Source organism: Chlorocebus sabaeus, chromosome 21 (assembly GCF_047675955.1).
Source record: "Chlorocebus sabaeus isolate Y175 chromosome 21, mChlSab1.0.hap1, whole genome shotgun sequence".
Taxonomy (NCBI): Eukaryota; Metazoa; Chordata; class Mammalia; order Primates; family Cercopithecidae; genus Chlorocebus; species Chlorocebus sabaeus.
Genome location: NC_132924.1, coordinates 110,486,425 through 110,508,632, shown reverse-complemented (window position 1 = coordinate 110,508,632; position 22,208 = coordinate 110,486,425). Strand labels below are relative to the sequence as shown.

At 38.5% G+C, this 22,208-nt stretch overlaps 1 protein-coding gene across 2 annotated transcripts in view; it reads left to right on the top strand.

Annotated features, from left to right (window-relative positions):
• Nucleotides 1-22,208, top strand: part of DGKI (diacylglycerol kinase iota) — a 467,928-nt gene that overhangs the window by 407,997 nt on the left and 37,723 nt on the right. For both annotated transcript variants that reach the window (XM_007983056.3, XM_073009376.1), the window contains one exon: nt 336-361. In XM_007983056.3, coding sequence (XP_007981247.3) covers nt 336-361 — 26 coding nt within the window. The remainder of the gene's footprint in view (nt 1-335; nt 362-22,208) is intronic.

The following is a 22,208-nucleotide window of genomic DNA, read 5'->3' as shown; positions in this document are numbered from 1 at the left end:
CCTTGGGCAATACACATCACAGGATCTCATCTATACTACATTTCTATGAGTTCTCTTTTTTGTGTGTGGTAAATGTAGACTTACCTAAGTTTGTTGCAGCCCTAGGACACCATGCATAGACTGACATTTGAGTAACCTGTAACATTCAACCAATCCAGGTAAGAGTTGGGAATTGTTGATTGAAATATACCATGCAATCAACACATTAATTACACTGTCTACTATGTTGACTTTCCATTTAATTCAATTTGGGGGTATAATTACTATGAAATAATTCTTGATTATTGTTATAATTATCATATAAAATATTGATCATGCTTATTATTTCCTTTTAGGTCACCAGTCTCTTCAGAAGATCATGGTAAGAATCATCTGTCTTATTTATACCAATTCAGGATTAAAACTTGACCCCTGGTCTTTGCAGTTAATTGTAAGAGCAAATAATTGTTTAAGAAAATGTCTCTAAGATGTTGGCTTTGTGGTTTTCGAATGTGAAATGTCAAACACTTTTAAAAACTTAAATCACCCTAGCTGAATTTGATATCTTTCAAATCTGTTCCAACCAGTCTGGTTGACAAATATTGTGAAGCCTTAATTTATTCTGACTGATTTCAGTCCCATCAGCAGAAACTTTTTGTGGTTTTGGGCTAGTCCTGTAATTTTTATGACTCAGATTTTTATCCTTAAAATGAGAGTTTATGGTAGGTATTCCCTACAGTGCCTTCCAGATTGGACACTGGGATCATGTTCCAATCGCTCATTTGCAAAGAGCACTCTAAGTCTGAAAGGAAGGCAAGCAGTCAGTGGTATTTGTTGTTATCCAGTTGAGATGAATTGTTTGCATTTTAAGATACAGCTATTTCACTCAAAAGAGAAAATATCTTGTTTTGTTCCATCTCACCTTTGGAATTGTTCATTTATCCAGTCAGTCACAAAAATGTTAAGTGGCTATAATGAGTCAGTTGTGCTATACAGTTGTTTTACAAATATGCTATATGGAACTTTGGTTTGGGGCACCTTTGTATCTTACTTGGACTTTGGAAATTCTCTCATAATTGGTATCCATACCTCTAGATTTCTTTTCCCTAGATCACTGTATACCTGGCTGGCACCAAAATGATTGCTCTATAGTAAAAATCTGCTCCTATTGCCTTTAGAATGAAATCTTTCCAGCCAACCAATAATTGTGTTCAGCTTTTCAATATTGTATTTTAACATGGACTAGCAAGCACTAAATAATGGAATATTTGTCTTCCTTTACAGCTTATTGCTTCATTTACCATCTTTTCCCTTCTTCTACCCATGATCTGTTTTCCAGCCATGTGACACTACATCTAATTCTACATCTAATTTCTGGAGCTCACCATCTTTTCCACATCTCCCTGCTTTTATCCATACTGTTCTCTCTGACAGGAGGCTTCTTCTTTTGCCACATAGACAGTTTCTACGCGCCTTACCTCATCCTCTGTGAGGGCTTGCTGATCTGCTTATCATTGTGCCAAATATTTTTCTACATTCTAGGGCTTAATGCACAAATTTCATGCTTTATTTACCTGTTTTCCCTATTTGACTGTGAGTTCTTTGATATAGTTTCCAGCAAATAGCAAACAATGAAAAAGTTTATTAAATGAATGAATTAAGAAAAGGGAGAAGGAGTTTTAGGCTGGCCTCTTCTACTGCTACATTGTGAAATCTGACTGAATACTGGAACGAAATTGTATTATTCTCTCTGAAGAATCATAGGGAAAATTATGTTCAGGCCCATTAAGTCAGAATTAGGTAGTCGATCACCTAATGGCAACCTGCTATTATGTGCTATTTTGCTGACTGCTGCTGGTATTACTAGGTGTTTGCACATTTATGTCGGCCCTTGGGCTTCCATGTTCACATTATAAACTAGAAGCTTGTGTTTGGTTTTTATTTTGAACTAGGATTCCCTTTAATGACTTTTGGTTGTCTTTGCCTTTCTGTCTATAAGAATTTATTCCCCATTCAGACAGAAATGGTGGCTGAGGGAAACTTGTGAATTATAATTTGATAATCCACTAAGACTTCTTAAGTGGTTATGAAATAATAGGGGGCATATGTCAGGGTCCTTTGAAGTCCTAAAGGGTGACTGCTACCAGAAAGACTTGCTTGGAAGATTAAGAGCACTTCAGAATTGATTATTTTAAGAACCTTATATGTGATTAGTTGAAGAAACATTATTGATATTACAGGTCCATTATAATTTCATGGCTTCAAAAAATTATTACATGTTCATACCTCTTAGTTTGTTTCTGTGACTTCCAAAAATAATTCAAGTACATAATGCAAAATTATAGTGATGATTTACCTAATCTTATGTAGTTGTTCATCATTTTCTAACCCACATATTCTTGAAAAAAATATTTTTTTCTTTATTGCCAGAATTTTCTATCTACCACTCAAAATATGTTTCCTTCTATTTATATATTTTTAAGAGCTCATATGTACTATGGCTAGTATAAAACCCCTTGAATGTTATAGCATCAATCTTATGTGTTATTTGTATACAATAATGGCATTGCAATATACTTGTGAGAGAGGTGAGAAGTAGCAATTTTTGTTTCTCAAGTTTATTGGTAGAAAATTTAAGGCATGTTGGGCAAATGGATTGTGAAATTGGAATATAAAACCTATGTCTCTTGATTTTCTATTTTGTTTACTTTCCTCAGCTAGTCCTCCCTCTGTAATAACTAGTCACTTCGGCTCTAAGACAAGAACTTATTCTTGGAAAAATCTAATTTTGCCATGTCCAATAACCCTGGTATTTTTCATTCTCATGGTACTCTTGCATAGAGAGCTTGAATACAGTGGCTTTGTCATTGACCTTATCTTGTTTGTTTTGTTTTCCTTGTCTGTAAGATGGGGCTAATCAGAAACTGTGTACCTCATGGGATTGTATCAAGTTCAGTTGAGAAATCATTTGTAAAATCACTTTCTGATTTGTTAAAAGCACCCCAAACATAGTATTATTCTCTAGCATTCAGGCAGTAGAAGAGGAAGCACAGATTTATCTGTGATGTTTTGCTCGGGATTACGTTCCGCCCTTGAAAAGTTAAAAGAGGATGGGAGAACGTAACCGTTTTTTTCATTTTCGTTAAATTTTCTCTGGAAACCTTTTATTACATCGGGGTGAGAAAGAGTAAAATGTTTAATACACCATGTAGCTTATAGTGCCAGAGTAAAGGCTCAGTTGATGATTAGATGTGTGGTCATATAGAATTGGCAACACAAGCTCTAAATGACACATAAACTGTTTCTATATTTATATAATAGCACATCAGGGTCACTAAGAATAAAGGCTAAATTGTATTGAGTGCTTATTATGCAGAAGCACTGTGCTCGCGTGCTCCAACTGCCTTATGTCCTTTCATCTTTCACAAATAACACTCTGTAGTGGATGCATCACCCCCAGTTTCACAGCTGCAAAAGCAGGCTCAGAGTGCTTAAATAACTTGCTTAAGGTCACATAGCTAATAGGTGAGAAAGTTAATTTTCAGACCCAATTCTAACAACAAAACTCTTAACTCTCTTTTATCCGCCATGTCCCTGGAAAACCAAAGACATAATTGAATGGAGAGAACTATGGAGATAATTCTTCCCCCCGCCCCTCCAACAAGAGTATATTTACTACTGTGTAAGTTAATTTCTTTTTAATGACACAACAAAGCATAACAAAAATAACAACTTGTCCCTCCTGCTGGGAATGATTTGTCCCTGTAGAAAAAGTAAATACCAATGTCACATTTTCTCATAATTAGTTAACTGAGTGAAACTGAAGTTTCAGGGAAACCTGCCATGCTAAACCCCAGTGGGAACATTATGTTTTAATGCTACATCTGGAAGCTGGAGCCCCACTCCTTGTCAGAAGATAAGCTTGGCAGTGATTGATTGCACTGTCCTCTGCATTTCCCCTGTATTGAATGCCTATCACTTCATCATTTAAATTGCTCCTGGAGCCATCTCCTGGGCCCAGGCTGCTTCCCTGGCTCTGAGAACTCATCTTCTGTTCTGTCACCTTAGCCTGCTTATTTTACAGGCTCCTTGGAATGCTGCCCTTACTGCTGCTACCTGTGCCAGCACACTCAGGGCAGGTCATCTTCCAACTAATGTCTGTTCATTTACAAACTGAAAGGCATTAGTTGCCTCTCAAAAGAAAGTGCCAACAATCTGCTGCATGCCCCACTGGAACGTCTGAGGCAGGCATCCTTCTCCTGTCCTACCTCCTAGACCAGTTGTCAACTATGGCTGTCACATTCTAGGGCAGCTTTTTTTGTTGCAACAGTAACATAGTGAACATGAATTGCAGTAATGGCTATCTGGAAATAAAATTGTCACAACCACAATCGCCAGTGTAAAGTGTTCAAGAATGAATCTACTGTCAGGCTTGGAGTCGGCTGTACTTTTCAGTAAGTTACTGAGATAGTTTGGCTGTGTCCCCACCCAAATTTCATCTTGAATTGTAGTAATCCCCATGTGTCAAGGATGGGGCCAGGTGGAGATAACTGAATCGTGGGGCAGTTTCCCCCATACTGTTTTTGTGATAGTGATTAAGTCTCATGAGATCTGATGGTTTTGTAAATGTGAGTTCCCCTGCACAAGCTCTCTCTTGCCTGCCGCCATGTAAGACGTCCCTTTGTTCTTTCTTCATTTTCCGCCATGATTGTGAGGCCTGCCCAGCCATGTGGAACTGTGAGTCCATTAAACCTCTTTCCTTTATAAATTATGCAGTCTCAAGTATGTCTTTAATAGCAGCATGAGAATGGATTAATATAGTTATGCAATGAAACACACTGTGGCGTGGCCCAAACTCTTTGAGGCATCAATGGCTATACCTCATCATTCACTTTTCTTTCATGTATATTACTGAAATAGATACTATTCATAAAATATATAAAATGTTATCTTCTCAGTTTAAATAATAAGCAAAAGGAACTACTGTGTACTTGGCCCTCAGACTAAGTAAAACATTTGTAGGAATTTGGGAGCTTCATGTCATTTGTTTTCCTAATTATGTCCCCTTCCTTCTCCTTCAGAAATAACTACTATTTTGCCTTTTTGTTAATCATGTCCTTGTTTCTTCTTATTGTTTTACTACATATATGCATATCTTACATATGAATGTATATGTGGATATATAACTCATATATGTGTTCCCATATGTGTGTATATGTGTGTGTATATATAGTTTTACATATTTTGAATTTGTACAAATTGACTCATGTTGTGATTTGTTTCTTTTATTCAAAAGAATATTTTTTTGTGATTCATCCTTATGTATGAGTGCCATATGCATTTCATCAATAGTTCATGTTGTATACTACTCTATTGTATGAGTATATAACAATTTATATATCCAATCTGCTAATGAATATTTACATAAATAACAGGTTTCTTGGGGTTTTGTTTTTGTTTTGTTATTGCAAACAATATCACTATGAACATTCTCTTTTTTGTAACTCTGGTATACATGTGCTTAAGCCTGGGAATAGCTTAAGTTAGGTGGTAGATTATATACATATTTAACTTATAGCATTATAACAAATTGTTTTGCAAAGTGATCATTTTAATATACACTCGCAACTTCAGTAGATAAGAGTTCCCATTGATCTACATCCTAGCCCACACTTGAAATTAACTAATTTAAAAATGTTTGCTAGTCTTATGAAAGTATGAAATGACATCTAATTTGTAATCAATGATTACATATGAGATCAAGCATCTTTTCATATAGGCCATTTGTGTTTACTCTTCTATGAAAGGTCTTTTTATTTCTTTTACTCACTCTTCCCCACATGGTTGGTTGTGTTCTTAATGATTTATGAACTTTTTTATGTATTCTAGGTAAAAATTGTTTTGTTGCCTATGTGTGTTGCAAATTTTCTCCAGTTCGTGGTTTATCTGTTTGAGCTCTTTTTGATGTCATCTGATGAATAGATGGATATTCTTTATTTTACTATAGTAAAATTATTGTTTTTCTGTGGTTTATGCCTTTGATATTTTTAAAAGAAATCTTTCAAAGCATAATCATAAAGATATTGTCTCATAAAATTTTTAGAGTGCTTTCTTTCATATTTAATAACTTGGAATTGATTTTTGTGGTTTGGTAAGAGGTAAAGGTCAAATTTTATTTTGATTGTGTTAATATACATAACCAGCTATTTCATTATCATTTATTTTCTGCACTGACTTGCAAAGCCTGTTGTCTCCCTGTAAATGTGAGTCTCCAGGTTCTATTTTCTGTTATATTGATGAATATATCTATCCCTGTACTATTGTTTTAGTTGTTATAACTTTGGTATGAGTTCTGGTATCTGTTGGAGGATATATCCTGTAATTTGTTCTTCAGGTGTGACTTGGTTTATAATTGAGTTTTTCCTGTTTTATATAAATTATAAAATTAGTTTATCAAGTTTTGTGTTGAAATTTTTATGAAAATTGCGTGAATCTATAAATTAGTATAAAGAAAATTGATATTTTTATGATAGTGCATCTATTTATTCCAAGCTACATCTCTTTACATTTAATTGGCTTTTTAAAATGGCTATGAATAGAGTTTTATAATTTCCTTCATGAGTGGTTTAGTCATTTTTGTGTTAAATATATTCCTAGGTACTTTATATTTTTAGTGACAATTCATATGTTGTATTTTTAAAATTATATTTTCTAAGTGGTCTTTGCTGGCATTTTGAAATGCAGTTGAATTTTAAAATCTTGTTTCTTTATCAATATTCCTGATAAAGCTTTAAATTCATAAATTTTATCTCAAGGGTCTTTTTGTGGGAAGAGAATTCTATATAGGCAATCTCATCTACAAAGAATTTTGTTTTGTCCTTTCCAGTATTTATGCTTTGTATACATATTTCTGGCACTTTCTGCACTGGTGAAAACCTTCAGTGCAGTATTGACTGGTAATAGAGATAGCATCATTAACTTTTTCCTGAATTCAAAGTGGATGCATCCAGAAGTCACAATTAAGAAAGAAGTTCACTGCCAGGTGGTCATGATGCAGGTGGCAGTACTTGTTTTGTGGATATTTCTTATAAGGATATTTTCCTTCACTCTAATGTGTTAAATTCAACAGATGTTGAATCTTATTGAATACTCTTTTCCTCATCTTTAGAGATGACTTTTTTTTTTCCTTTGGTCTGTTAATATGGGTGCATTTTACTACTTGAATTTTAAATAAAAATCAATATCATATTTATGAGAAGAACTCAAATTGGTTATAATATTTACTGCCTTTATACATTGCTAGATTTGATTTGCTAATATTTTGTTTAGATATTTATGTCCATGTTCATAAGTGTGATTAGTCTTTAATTTTGCTTTCTATTATGTAGTATGTATGTGATATTTGTAGCTTAAAATGAATTAGGAAGGATTTTCTCTTTTTATGATCTCTGGAAGACTTTGTATAATACTTGAGTTACTGGAATATCTCGTATATACTCCTATTATTCTCATTTTACAGAGGAGAAAACTAGGGGACAAACTGATTAAATGATTTGTCCAAGGCCACATACCTATTGCGTAAAAGGTAGAAGTAGGATGTGAACTCAGGTGATCTGGATCCAGATCCTTTCCCAACCATTTCTCTGTACTGCCTGTCAATAGCATTGCTGAAATTTGAGCTCATGTAATAGGAAATAATGATTTTGTTTGTTAAATAAAGACCGCATAATTGTATGAGGCCTTTTTATTGGGTAGAAAGTGATTATTAAAGATGGGAATTTTTTATTCATATAAGTAAGAAAAACCCTTGACACAGAAAAACAATTCAAAGATATATTTTGGATCCACTTCTTATAGCCCCATACGTCATAATCAAGAAAATAGGGATCCAATCTCCTGTCAATAACACTCATTTTTTTAAAAGGTAGAATTCTCAAAAGGTAGCTGTTCCCTTAAAGAGATTATCACAAGTAGGAAGATAATTGTTATGACTATGATGAATACGACTAAAGAAGATTAAGAAAGTTAGATACTGGCTGGGTGCCGTGGCTCACACCTGTAATCCTAGCACTTTGGGAGGCCGAGACAGGCGGATCACCTGAGGTCAGGAGTTTGAGACCAGCCTGGCCAACATGGTGAAACCTCACCTCTGCTAAAAATACAAAAATAAGCCCGACATGGTGGCACATGCCTGTAATCCCGGCTGCTTGGAAGGCTGAGGGAAGAGAAGTGTTTGAACCCAGGAGTCAGAGATTGCAGAGAGCCGAGATCGTGCCACTGTACTCTAGCCTGGGCTACAGAGCAAGAATGCGTCTAAAAAAAGTAAACTTGACTGATGTTATAGATGGAAATATGTGCAGATCTTTAATTGCATTGCTAGGAAGAACTTACTATATTGACCATCACAGTATGTCACTTTGCAATGACTTTGGGCTATCATTAATGTAAAGTTGCTGAAGTGTCCTTTTTTTGCCCCATATCAGATTTTTCCTATAGAATCCCCCTTGACTTTCTGATTAGATTTGAACTTTTTAGTGCTTATTTTTTAGGCTCTTTCTCTTCCTGGTTTAGCTCATGTTGCTTTAGAGCTTTAGAGAATTACTTCTACTCTGCTTGCGGGACCCTCTCTAGCCCTCGCCTTTCTTGTCTTTATTCACCCATAAGGTTTCGATCACCTCCTACCATCTCTCTGGCAGGCACCTTCATTGTCCTTCATTCAAGTCTCACCTCAATGCTCATTAATTTCCGTGTCTTGGAACCACCTCCGTAGATACTAAGGACAAACAAAGATGAATTTTCCTGACAATTTAAATGCCCATGATTTCTCCTTCCTTATTGCCTACTTTTTTTTTTTTTTTTTTTTGAGGGTGTTCCAATTTTCTTTCCTCATGGGTAATGTTGCTTTTCTTATTTGACTATAAACTCAATGAATAGAGACATTGCCTTATTCTGTGCTGTGCCCTGGCACAGAACTGATTCTCTCTATACAAATCTTACTGTTAAATTTGCTGCAGTATGTGGTGTTGGCAAACAGAAACTTTCATTACAGATCTTTGAATCCCATTGCAACCTCATTAATATTGTTCCCTCTTGTAGAAGATAGGTCACTCCTGGTCTTTTTCCAAAGAGATTCAGTTACTATGTGCTGAAAAGATGGCCTTTTGTGGTAGTCTCGCTGGGTGTTCCCTATAGACTGTGTTTTGAAAGGAAAAAAAATAAAAATGATAGCATATTTTTTCTTAGTTAGCCTGCTTTCACAAATCCTAGGAAAATAGATAATTCACTGCTGATTAAGAAAACAAAACAAAACAACCCGCCCTGGGCTTTCCAAAATCTGGTTATATTGCTTTCTATGTGTCCTGACCCTACTGTTATCGGTCATTTCCCTTTACTATATCTCATTATTGATTGTAACCATATAATCCTTTTGATTGTTTTTGGGTTTTTTTGGAATGCTTTGTTTGTGATAATTATCTAGTTGTCTTTTGAAGGTTGATTGTAAGTGGCAGGAGGAGATGAGGGAATACCCTTTTTTTGTTTGTTTTTGTTTTGTTTTGTTTTGAGACAAAGTCTCCCTCTATCACCCAGGGTGGAGTGCAGTGGCACAATCTCGGCTCATTGCAACCTCCGTCTCCCAGGTTTAAGCCATTCTTCTGTCTCAGCCTTCTGAGTAGCTGGGATTACAGGCATGCACCACCATGCCCGGGTAATTTTTTGTCTTTTTAGTGGTTTCACCTTGTTGGTCAGCCTGGTCTCCAACTCCTGACTTCAGACAATCCGCCTGCCTTGGCCTCCCAAAGTGCTGGGATTACAGGTGTGAGCCACCATGCCCAGCCAAGGGAATACTCTTTATTAAAATATACCTACAACATTGCGTTGGATTGCTTTTGGGGTTATAGAATATTTAAGTTAAAATATTAACACCTTGTAAAATAAAAAAGCAACAGGGAAAAAAAGGAGTTAGAAAAGGAAGAAAGTTGATGTCCTAGTCCTAGTTTGCTTTGTTTGTTTGTCTTTTGAGATGGAGTTTCACTGTGCCACCCAAGCTGGAGTGCAGTGGCGTGATCTCAGCTCACTTCTACCTTTGCCTCTCAGGTTCAAGTGATTCTCCTGCCTCAGCCTACCGAGCAGCTGGAATTACAGGCGTGTGCTACCATGCCCGGCTAATTTTTCTATTTTTACTAGAGATGAGGTTTCACCATGTTGGACAGGCTGGTCTCGAAGTCCTGACCTCCTGTGATCCACCTGCCTCAGCCTCCCAAAGTTCTGGCAAGACAGGCGTGAGCCACCATGCCTGGCCCCTAGTTTACTTTTAAGTGGAAGGATGAGAAGGGGTCATCAAACAAGGTGATGTGTCTGGCAACAAATGAAGCTATCATAGGTTTCATTTCCACAGATAAGTCAATACAGTATTTAGGAATTGAGAAATCTCTGACTCTGGTCTTTGTGTAATATTCTATGATACCAGAAACAGAAAATTGAATTGTGCCTATTGTTAAAAGTTACTGTGTTTATGATTTCTACTGCACAAAATTATATGATCTGGGTTATATTAACACCCAGTGAAACCAAGGGGCTGGGCTGGTACACTGAAAGTTATTGTAATATAATTCTCATGTGAGGATAATTGTTACTATATTTGTTTTTAATTTGACTAGAAATCCTAATATTTAATTGAAAGTCTTTTCCTCTACCTAGAACTTGTTTTATCATTTTGGTGACCTCCTCTTGCAAATAACTGGCTGGTGACTGGTTTCCCTGAATTATGGACTTACCCTAAACATATCTTATCATCACTACCAGTTGCAGAATATTAGAATGTGTTGTCACTTTCTCAGTTGGTTCCTAGAAGGTTAGTCTTAGATATGTTACTTTAACCTGTATATTGTAGTACTTTGAATGCATTTTTTGTTTGCATTTTTGTTTGCCCAGCCTGTCAATTATAGCTGCTTAGGCCTGGACTGTCCTGGATAAAGCTGTTAAAATATTCACCAGTCCAGCCATCTTACAAGCTAATTAAGTCGACTAAATGTTTCCTTGTTTTGCCAGACCCATTATGTCAATCCTCAATTCTGGGTTCATTTTGGGTGCCCTAAATCTTAGGATGTGACTTTCTTAGCATCTTGTAACATCCATTCCCCAGCAAGCATAGTTTCACATAATACTTATGAGAAGTTCATTGCTGAAGCGTCTCCTTTACCTAGCAGAGCAACTTGATTTTCTACAACTTTCCTCATCAGAGCCAGAAAAGTATGGGCTATGGAGACTACTAAAACTACATCCCTTTGGCCTGACCAGGGAAATACTGGGAAGGAAGGACCTGGTATTACTACCTAATGACCCCGTAGTATGGTTTGACAGTCTATACAACCAGATAAGCAGACAATGTAGTACCCTGCTAAAGAGACGGGCTTTCTCATATCTCATAAGTATTTCACATCCTGGGTCTACATGCTGGTTTTATTCCATATTAGCCATGTGGTCTTGAGCAAATTACTTAATGTCATTAAACCTCAATTTCTTCATCCTGAAAACAAGGATGATAATAATAAGAGTACATGTCTAATAGGCTTATTGTGAGGATTAAATTAGATAATATAGGCAAAGACCTAGCACACAGTTTGCTTACAAACATTAACAAAAGAAAGAGACAGGAAGAGAGGAAATGTGCAAGAGAGAGTGAGAGTAACCATCAATGTCAGACAGCCAAAATGGGCATATAGATTTTTTTATAAATAGACCTCATATGTCTCCTTTGCGTGGGCTTTTGGGATGATTAAAGCCTATTGTTCTCTAGGATTACTTGAAATACACATTTCCTGCAGGGTACAGCCCAATGGACACAGAACGACTTGTGTATTAGTTCATCTATTCTCACGTTGCTATAAATAATTACCCGAGACTGGGTGATTTATAAAGAAAAGAGGTTTTGTTGGCTCATGGTTCCACAGGCTATACACGACGCATGGATGGGGAGTCCTCAGGAAACTTACAATCATGGCAGAAGGCGAAGGGGAAGCAGGCACATCCTACATGGCTGGAGCAGGAAGAAGAGAAAGCAGAGGGGGAGGTGCCACACACTTTTAAACAACCAGATCTCATGAAAATTCACTCACTATCATGAGAACACCGAGGGGGAAATCCACACCCATGATCCAATCACCTCCCATCAGACCCCACTTCCAACACTGGGGATTACAATTCAGCATGAGGTTGGGTGGGGACACAGATCCAAACCATATCAACTTGTATCATTCTGAGTAATTGTCACTTTAACATGGGTGATAGGGTTGGCAATTGCAAAAGCCGTGGTTTGGAGTTGCTTGCATCAGGCCTGGGTTTCTCCCTGGAGCCGGCTGAGCTTGGCTGCCTTCTAAGGCCTCTTCTGCTCCCGACTCTTACAGGCTTCTGAGCCAGGAGAGAACACTGAGCAATGAAACACAGGAGGAAAAATGAAAAACACCACCTTTCATTTTTGGAAAGTATTTTGGAGATACCTGTGCCCTGCTGTCTAAGGAGTCCTGTAGGGATTTCTGCTTACGAATTCCAGTAGATTGTTTTTGTTTGGGATGGCAAATGGGGTTTCTATTGCTACACCTTGCCACAGACCCACTTTTTGAAAAACACTAAAATCCACTTTGCAAGTGTATAAATACTGCAGGCAGGCAGCTTCCACATTCTTTGGCAAGGGGACAAATGCTATTTAATCATGCAGGTTCCAGCTTTTCTCCTGACAATGCAAAGTCCCAATGATTATTGAAAAGGGAATTTGACATCTGCCAGAATCCACTCAGTTTTCCTTGTCTGATGATATTTCCATCCTGTCACCCTCACTAGTGAAGACAATTGTTTCAGCCATTGAGAAAAAAAAAAAGAGGTATTTTGTAAGATTGCAAGAAAGTCATTTAAACCATGGCTATTTCTGTTAACTGTTAACTGTTCGCTTTGTTTCTCTGACCGTGTGCCTCTCTAGTCACCCTCTCTTCCTTAACTATCCTGTGGGCTTTTTCCCATTCTCAGAAAGCATGGTCTACCCAAAGCCATTCTTCAAGCATCTGAGTTCCCAGCTGTCTTACTGCTATATATTTAAACTCCTAGTTCTCTTTGGGGAAGAGGGTGGCAGACTTGTGTGAGGATATAGTCTGAATGAAGTCTCCGAGTGATTTTTGTTGATGTTATAGGGGTGGGAGGTAGGGGAGAGGGGGGAGAGTCTTTGGCCTCACACTACCCTCTGAGTCCTGAATGGGGTTCTCTCAGCCATCTCGTTTTCACGATTTTCCTGACACACTCCTCCCTGACACTATTTCAGAGGTCCCTGTTATCAAATGGAAGTGCTTCTTATGTCTTTCTTCATTCTGCTAAGCTGCATGTTCTCTATAGAAATCTCTACCCCCAGCTTTTCTGCCAATGCAAATCTTCCTTTTTGGAAAATTTCTTTTTACCTTCTCTAGGAAATCATTCTCTACATCACTCTATTTCTTTAGCAATCAGGGACTACGTTTGGATGTGTAAATATACATGTATTAAGTTTCTAGATGTTCTTTTTTTTCTTTTTTTAAAAAATTTATTATTATTATACTTTAAGTTCTAGGGTACATGTGCATAACGTGCAGGTTTGTTACATATGTATACTTGTGCCATGTTGGTGTGCTGCACCCATCAACTCGTCAGCACCCATCAACTTATAATTTACATGAGGTATAACTCCCAGTGCAATCCCTCCCCCCTCCCCCCTCCTCATGATAGGCCCCGGTGTGTGATGTTCCCCTTCCCGAGTCCAAGTGATCTCATTGTTCAGTTCCCACCTACGAGTGAGAACATGCGGTGTTTGGTTTTCTGTTCTTGTGATAGTTTGCTAAGAATGATGGTTTCCAGCTGCATCCATGTCCCTACAAAGGACACAAACTCATCCTTTTTTATGGCTGCATAGTATTCCGTGGTGTATATGTGCCACATTTTCTTAATCCAGTCTGTCACTGATGGACATTTGGGTTGATTCCAAGTCTTTGCTATTGTGAATAGTGCCGCAATAAACATACGTGTGCATGTGTCTTTATAGCAGCATGATTTATAATCCTTTGGGTATATACCCAGTAATGGGATGGCTGGGTCATATGGTACATCTAGTTCTAGATCCTTGAGGAATCGCCATACTGTTTTCCATAATGGTTGAACTAGTTTACAATCCCACCAACAGTGTAAAAGTGTTCCTATTTCTCCATATCCTCTCCAGCACCTGTTGTTTCCTGACTTTTTAATGATCGCCATTCTAACTGGTGTGAGATGGTATCTCATTGTGGTTTTGATTTGCATTTCCCTGATGGCCAGTGATGATGAGCATTTTTTCATGTGTCTGTTGGCTGTATGAATGTCTTCTTTTGAGAAATGTCTGTTCATATCCTTTGCCCACTTTTCGATGGGGTTGTTTGTTTTTTTCTTGTATATTTGTTTGAGTTCTTTGTAGGTTCTGTATATTAGCCCTTTGTCAGATGAGTAGATTGCAAAAATTTTCTCCCATTCTGTAGGTTGCCTGTTCACTCTGATGGTAGTTTCTTTTGCTGTGCAAAAGCTTTTTAGTTTAATGAGATCCCATTTGTCAATTTTGGCTTTTGCTGCCGTTGCTTTTGGTGTTTTAGACATGAAGTCTTTGCCTATGCCTATGTCCTGAATGGTACTACCTAGGTTTTCTTCTAGGATTTTTATGGTATTAGGTCTAACATTTAAGTCTCTAATCCATCTTGAATTAATTTTCGTATAAGGAGTAAGGAAAGGATCCAGTTTCAGCTTTCTACTTATGGCTAGCCAATTTTCCCAGCACCATTTATTAAATAGGGAATCCTTTCCCCATTTCTTGTTTCTCTCAGGTTTGTCAAAGATCAGATGGCTGTAGATGTGTGGTATTATTTCTGAGGACTCTGTTCTGTTCCATTGGTCTATATCTCTGTTTTGGTACCAGTACCATGCTGTTTTGGTTACTGTAGCCTTGTAGTATAGTTTGAAGTCAGGTAGCGTGATGCCTCCAGCTTTGTTCTTTTGACTTAGGATTGTCTTGGAGATGCGGGCTCTTTTTTGGTTCCATATGAACTTTAAAGCAGTTTTTTCCAGTTCTGTGAAGAAACTCATTGGTAGCTTGATGGGGATGGCATTGAATCTATAGATAACCTTGGGCAGTATGGCCATTTTCACAATATTGATTCTTCCTATCCATGAGCATGGTATGTTCTTCCATTTGTTTGTGTCCTCTTTTATTTCACTGAGCAGTTGTTTGTAGTTCTCCTTGAAGAGGTCCTTTACATCCCTTGTAAGTTGGATTCCTAGGTATTTTATTCTCTTTGAAGCAATTGTGAATGGAAGTTCATTCCTGATTTGGCTCTCTGTTTGTCTGTTACTGGTGTATAAGAATGCTTGTGATTTTTGCACATTAATTTTGTATCCTGAGACTTTGCTGAAGTTGCTGATCAGCTTAAGGAGATTTTGGGCTGAGACAATGGGGTTTTCTAAATATACAATCATGTCATCTGCAAACAGGGACAATTTGACTTCTTCTTTTCCTAACTGAATCCCCTTGATTTCTTTCTCTTGCCTGATTGCCCTAGCCAGAACTTCCAACACTATGTTGAATAGGAGTGGTGAGAGAGGGCATCCCTGTCTTGTGCCAGTTTTCAAAGGGAATTTTTCCAGTTTTTGCCCATTCAGTATGATATTGGCTGTGGGTTTGTCATAAATAGCTCTTATGATTTTGAGGTACGTTCCATCAATACCGAATTTATTGAGCGTTTTTAGCATGAAGGGCTGTTGAATTTTGTCAAAAGCCTTTTCTGCATCTATTGAGATAATGATGTGGTTCTTGTCTTTGGTTCTGTTTATATGCTGGATTATGTTTATTGATTTGCGAATGTTGAACCAGCCTTGCATCCCAGAGATGAAGCCCACTTGATCATGGTGGATAAGCTTTTTGATGTGCTGTTGAATCCGGTTTGCCAGTATTTTATTGAGGATTTTTGCATCGATGTTCATCAGGGATATTGGTCTAAAATTCTCTTTTTTTGTTGTGTCTCTGCCAGACTTTGGTATCAGGATGATTTTGGCCTTATAAAATGAGTTAGGGAGCATTCCCTCTTTTTCTATTGATTGGAATAGTTTCAGAAGGAATGGTACCAACTCCTCCTTGTACCTCTGGTAGAATTCAGCTGTGAATCCATCTGGTCCTGGACTTTTTTTGGTTGGTAGGCTATTAATTATTGCCTCAATTTCAGAGCCGGCTATTGGTCTATTCAGGGATTCAACTTCTTCCTGGTTTAGTCTTGGAAGAGTGTAAGTGTGCAGGAAATTATCCATTTCTTCTAGATTTTCTAGTTTATTTGCGTAGAGGTGTTTATAGTATTCTCTGATGGTAGTTTGTATTTCTGTGGGGTCGGTGGTGATATCCCCTTTATCATTTTTAATTGCGTCGATTTGATTCTTCTCTCTTTTCTTCTTTATTAGTCTTGCTGGCGGTCTGTCAATTTTGTTGATCTTTTCAAAAAACCAACTCCTGGATTCATTGATTTTTGGAGGGTTTTTTGTGTCTCTATCTCCTTCAGTACTGCTCTGATCTTAGTTATTTCTTGCCTTCTGCTAGCTTTCGAATGTGTTTGCTCTTACTTCTCTAGTTCTTTTAATTGTGATGTTAGAGTGTCAATTTTAGACCTTTCCTGCTTTCTCTTGTGGGCATTTAGTGCTATAAATTTCCCTCTACACACTGCTTTAAATGTGTCCCAGAGATTCTGGTATGTTGTATCTTTGTTCTCATTGGTTTCAAAGAACATCTTTATTTCTGCCTTCATTTCGTTATGTACCCAGTAGTCATTCAGGAGCAGGTTGTTCAGTTTCCATGTAGTTGAGCGGTTTTGATTGAGTTTCTTAGTCCTGAGTTCTAGTTTGATTGCACTGTGCTGAGAGACAGTTTGTTATAATTTCTGTTCTTTTACATTTGCTGAGGAGTGCTTTATTTCCAATTATGTGGTCAATTTTGGAATAAGTGCAACGTGGTGCTGAGAAGAATGTATATTCTGTTGATTTGGGGTGGAGAGTTCTATAGATGTCTATTAGGTCTGCTTGCTGCAGAGATGAGTTCAATTCCTGGATATCCTTGTTAACTTTCTGTCTCGTTGATCTGTCTAATGTTGACAGTGGAGTGTTGAAATCTCCCATTATTATTGTATGGGAGTCTAAGTCTCTTTGTAAGTCTCTAAGGACTTGCTTTATGAATCTGGGTGCTCCTGTATTGGGTGCATATATATTTAGGATAGTTAGCTCTTCCTGTTGAATTGATCCCTTTACCATTATGTAATGGCCTTCTTTGTCTCTTTTGATCTTTGATGGTTTAAAGTCTATTTTATCAGAGATTAGTATTGCAACCCCCGCTTTTTTTTGTTCTCCATTTGCTTGGTAAATCTTCCTCCATCCCTTTATTTTGAGCCTATGTATGTCTCTGCATGTGAGATGGGTCTCCTGAATATAGCAGACTGATGAGTCTTGACTCTTTATCCAGTTTGCCAGTCTGTGTCTTTTAATTGGAGCATTTAGTCCATTTACATTTAAGGTTAATATTGTTATGTGTGAACTTGATCCTGCCATTATGATATTAGCTGGTTATTTTGCTTGTTAGTTGATGCAGTTTCTTCCTAGCCTCGATGGTCTTTACATTTTGGCATGTTTTTGCAATGGCTGGTACCGGTTGTTCCTTTCCATGTTTAGTGCTTCCTTCAGGGTCTCTTGTAAGGCAGGCCTAGTGGTGACAAAATCTCTAAGCATTTGCTTATCTGTAAAGGATTTTATTTCTCCTTCACTTATGAAACTTAGTTTGGCTGGATATGAAATTCTGGGTTTAAAATTCTTTTCTTTAAGAATGTTGAATATTGGCCCCCACTCTCTTCTGGCTTGTAGAGTTTCTGCCGAGAGATCTGCTGTTAGTCTGATGGGCTTCCCTTTGTGGGTAACCCGACCTTTCTCTCTGGCTGCCCTTAAGATTTTTTCCTTCATTTCAACTTTGGTGAATCTGGCAATTATGTGTCTTGGAGTTGTTCTTCTCGAGGAGTATCTTTGTGGCATTCTCTGTATTTCCTGGATTTGAATGTTGGCCTGCCCTACTAGGTTGGGGAAGCTCTCCTGGATGATATCCTGAAGAGTGTTTTCCAACCTGGTTCCATTTTCTCCCTCACTTTCAGGCACCCCAATCAGACGTAGATTTGGTCTTTTTTCATAATCCCATACTTCTTGCAGGCTTTGTTCATTTCTTTTTCTTCTTTTTTCATTCATTGGATCCTCAATCGCTGATACTCTTTCTTCCAGTTGATCAAGTTGGTTACTGAAGCTTGTGCATTTGTCACGTATTTCTCGTGTCATGGTTTTCATCTCTTTCATTTCGTTTATGACCTTCTCTGCATTAATTACTCTAGCTATCTATTCTTCCACTTTTTTTCCAAGATTTTTAGTTTCTTTGCGCTGGGTATGTAATTCCTCCTTTAGCTCTGAGAAGTTTGATGGACTGAAGCCTTCTTCTCTCATCTCGTCGAAGTCATTCTCCGTCCAGCTTTGATCCGTTGCTGACGATGAGCTGCGCTCCTTTGCCGGGGGAGATGCGCTCTTATTTTTTGAATTTCCAGCTTTTCTGCCCTGCTTTTTCCCCATCTTTGTGGTTTTATCTGCCTCTGGTCTTTGATGATGGTGATGTACTGATGGGGTTTTGGTGTAGGTGTCCTTCCTGTTTGATAGTTTTCCTTCTAACAGTCAGGACCCTCAGCTGTAGGTCTGTTGGAGATTGCTTGAGGTCCACTCCAGACCCTGTTTGCCTGGGTATCAGCAGCAGAGGCTGCAGAAGATAGAATATTGCTGAACAGCGAGTGTACCTGTCTGATTCTTGCTTTGGAAGCTTCCTCTCAGGGGTGTACTCCACCCTGTGAGGTGTGGGGTGTCAGACTGCCCCTAGTGGGGGATGTCTCCCAGTTAGGCTACTCAGGGGTCAGGGACCCACTTGAGCAGGGAGTCTGTCCCTTCTCAGATCTCAACCTCCGTGTTGGGAGATCCACTGCTCTCTTCAAAGCTGTCAGACAGAGTCGTTTGCATCTGCAGAGGTTTCTGCTGCTTTTGTTGTTGTTTAGCTGTGCCCTGTCCCCAGAGGTGGAGTCTACAGAGACAGGCAGGTTTTCTTGAGCTGCTGTGAGCTCCACCCAGTTCGAGCTTCCCAGAGGCTTTGTTTACCTACTTAAGCCTCAGCAATGGCGGGTGCCCCTCCCCCAGCCTCGCTGCTGCCTTGCGGTTAGATCGCAGACTGCTGTGCTCGCAATGAGGGAGGCTCCGTGGGCATGGGACCCTCCTGGCCAGGTGTGGGATATAATCTCCTGGTGTGCCCGTTTGCTTAAAGTGCAGTATTGGGGTGGGAGTTACCCGATTTTCCAGGTGTTGTGTGTCTCAGTTCCCCTGGCTAGGAAAAGGGATTCCCTTCCCCCTTGCGCTTCCCAGGTGAGGTGATGCCTCGCCATGCTTCAGCTCTTGCTGGTCGGGCTGCAACAGCTGACCAGCACCGATTGTCCGGCACTCCCTAGTGAGATGAACCCAGTCCCTCAGTTGAAAATGCAGAAATCACCGGTCTTCTGTGTCGCTCGCGCTGGGAGTTGGAGACTGGAGCTGTTCCTATTCGGCCATCTTGCTCCGCCCCCTCCTGCCCCCGCTTTTTTTCTTAAGATTATATGAATTCCTATGAAGAATGAAGGTTTAGTCTTGATTTCATTTCCCTTCTCATCAGCTGGGCAATAACCATCTGATCTTTAATAAATATAATGGAAGACTTACTGATACACTGAAGCCTATTCTATTTCAAATTAAAATTTTATGTCTTGGGCATGCTTCAGAAGTAACCATTTATATAAGAATTCTTCTAAGGTGTGATGTTGCTTGATCAATTTAGCATGATATAGTGAAAGTTAAGATTTATTTTTACTTTTCTGAAATAAAATGCTTAATTTTTATATTCTTCCAAGTAATATCTGTCATATTCTTATATGGGGGAAGATTCAAAATTAGTGTTTTATTATAACCTCGTAGGGGTGGGTCTAGGGGAGGAATAGCATTAGGAGAAATACCTAATTTAGTTGATGGGTTGGTAGGTGCAGCAAACCACCGTGTCACATGTATACCTATGTAACCTGCACATTCTGCACGTGTATCCCAGAACTTAAAGTATAATAAAAAGATTAATAAATAAATAATGCAAATAATCTGTATTTACAATAATAAGTGAGGGTATGCTCTTGACATTTTATTTATTTTTTAATTGTACACTTTTGCCATATGTGCATTTTGCTGGTATGTCCCTAAACATGACCTTTGCTAAATAAACTCCTTCCTGAGTTTACTTTTGTTCCAATGAGGAGTGTTTAGCTATTCTTCTTTTTGGTTTAAAAGGCCTTTATCTTACAGAGTGGTCAGTTTGCTACTAGGCACTGAGAAGAAATGTAATGTGCATCCTAATGACTGGATGACTCATAAGCTTATGATCTTTTTGAGCTCTAGTACGTACTCGACTGTACTTGACTTCTGACCTTAAACACCATTTTCCAAGCAGTCTTGATGTTTGGTTAAAACCAGGAACCATCCATTACTCTCAGGCCACATCAGACCTGCTTACAGATATCACTGGGTGAAGCATGAGTACACTTGTTGACCCTCAGTTCCTTTCAGAGGCCTTGAAGGACACTGCTAAAACACATCCAGTGGATTCAGGGACCCTGATCGCAGGACGAATGCCTGCCTGAAATTGAAGGAAGGGGTAAAGCCAAGGCCTGAAGTTCTCTCTGTGCTTCTCTGTAAAAGTCACCAGAGCTACAGGCCAGCAGCAGTTCTCTTTTACGTGGCACCTTCCTCTCATCTGTGGGGATAATAAGGACTTTATTAGTGCTTCCATTTCTGTTACTCTCTCAAGATTATAGCTTTATCATCCAAATGCCAGGAAAGTAAAATTAAACAAAGTTAGAGAATCTAAACTCTCTCAACATTATAGGGATGAAGGACCTTCAGAGTACTAGAACTTCTTAATAAAAATCTCTTGCATTGCTACATCAGTTTCCAACACACATATTATTTCATTCAAATGTTAAGAAGGGGGAAATAGTGTTACTGTGTACTGTAATTATTTTAGGTTCAAGATGAAAATGCTTTACAAGGCCGGGTGTGGTGGCTCATGCCTATAATCCCAGCACTTTGGGAGGCCGAGGCCAGCGGATCACAAGATCAGGAGATCAAGACCATCCTGGCTAACATGGTGAAACCCTGTCTCTATTAAAAATACAAAAAAATTAGCTGGCTGTTGTGACGGGTGCCTGTAGTCCCAGCTACTCAGGAGGCTGAGGCAGGAGAATGGCGAGAACCCGGGAGGCAGAGCTTGCAGTGAGCCAAGATGGCCCCACTGCACTCCAGCCTGGGTGACAGAGCCAGACTCCATCTTAAAAACAAAAAAAAGCAAGAAAAGAAAATGCTTTACAAATATGAAAACTCCTCCCTGGATTTTTTTGCAAGCTTAATGTTTACCTAACAAAATAGTTAATAGGATTCTACAATATTGATATTAAAAATAAAATTATATTTTTCTAGTTTTAAGGGAATAGCTGTATATTACTTTAGATGGTGGTACTACATAAAAAATTTGTTTTCCCATTACATCCAAAGGTGATTGTATTAATTTATTGCTAGAGAAAAATTGATATTGAGTTATAGAGATTTTCCAGAAGGTATTTTAAGACCCTTTGCTGGTCCTTTGTGACTGGTGGCATGTATGTTACGCAGCAGGCTGAAAGTGACATGCTGTGATTCTGGAAGAGTGTGAGCCCATTGGGCCTGTAACCCATGAGCTTGTTTTCACTAACCCAGTGCTCAGAGCAAATTAATTCATCCATGAAGTTTGCTTTAACACTTATCTAAGGGTTACTATCCATGTTCTAGGAAGTAACAAGTATCATTGCTAATATACAGCTCTGATTTGACTCATAAACATTTCTGATCTCATGAGATAGTGGCAGTGGTGTTTTGCTGTGTTTACTAGATGCATCTAATAAACACCATGAGGTTTACAAAGAGATCTGAAGATATTTGTGACTCCAAAATTGATTGCAAGGTGTAGCAGGGACCAGTAAAGTGAGCTTTCTTCCACTCCCTAGAATGTCTTCCTCAATCTAGAGTTTAAAGTGTATTGA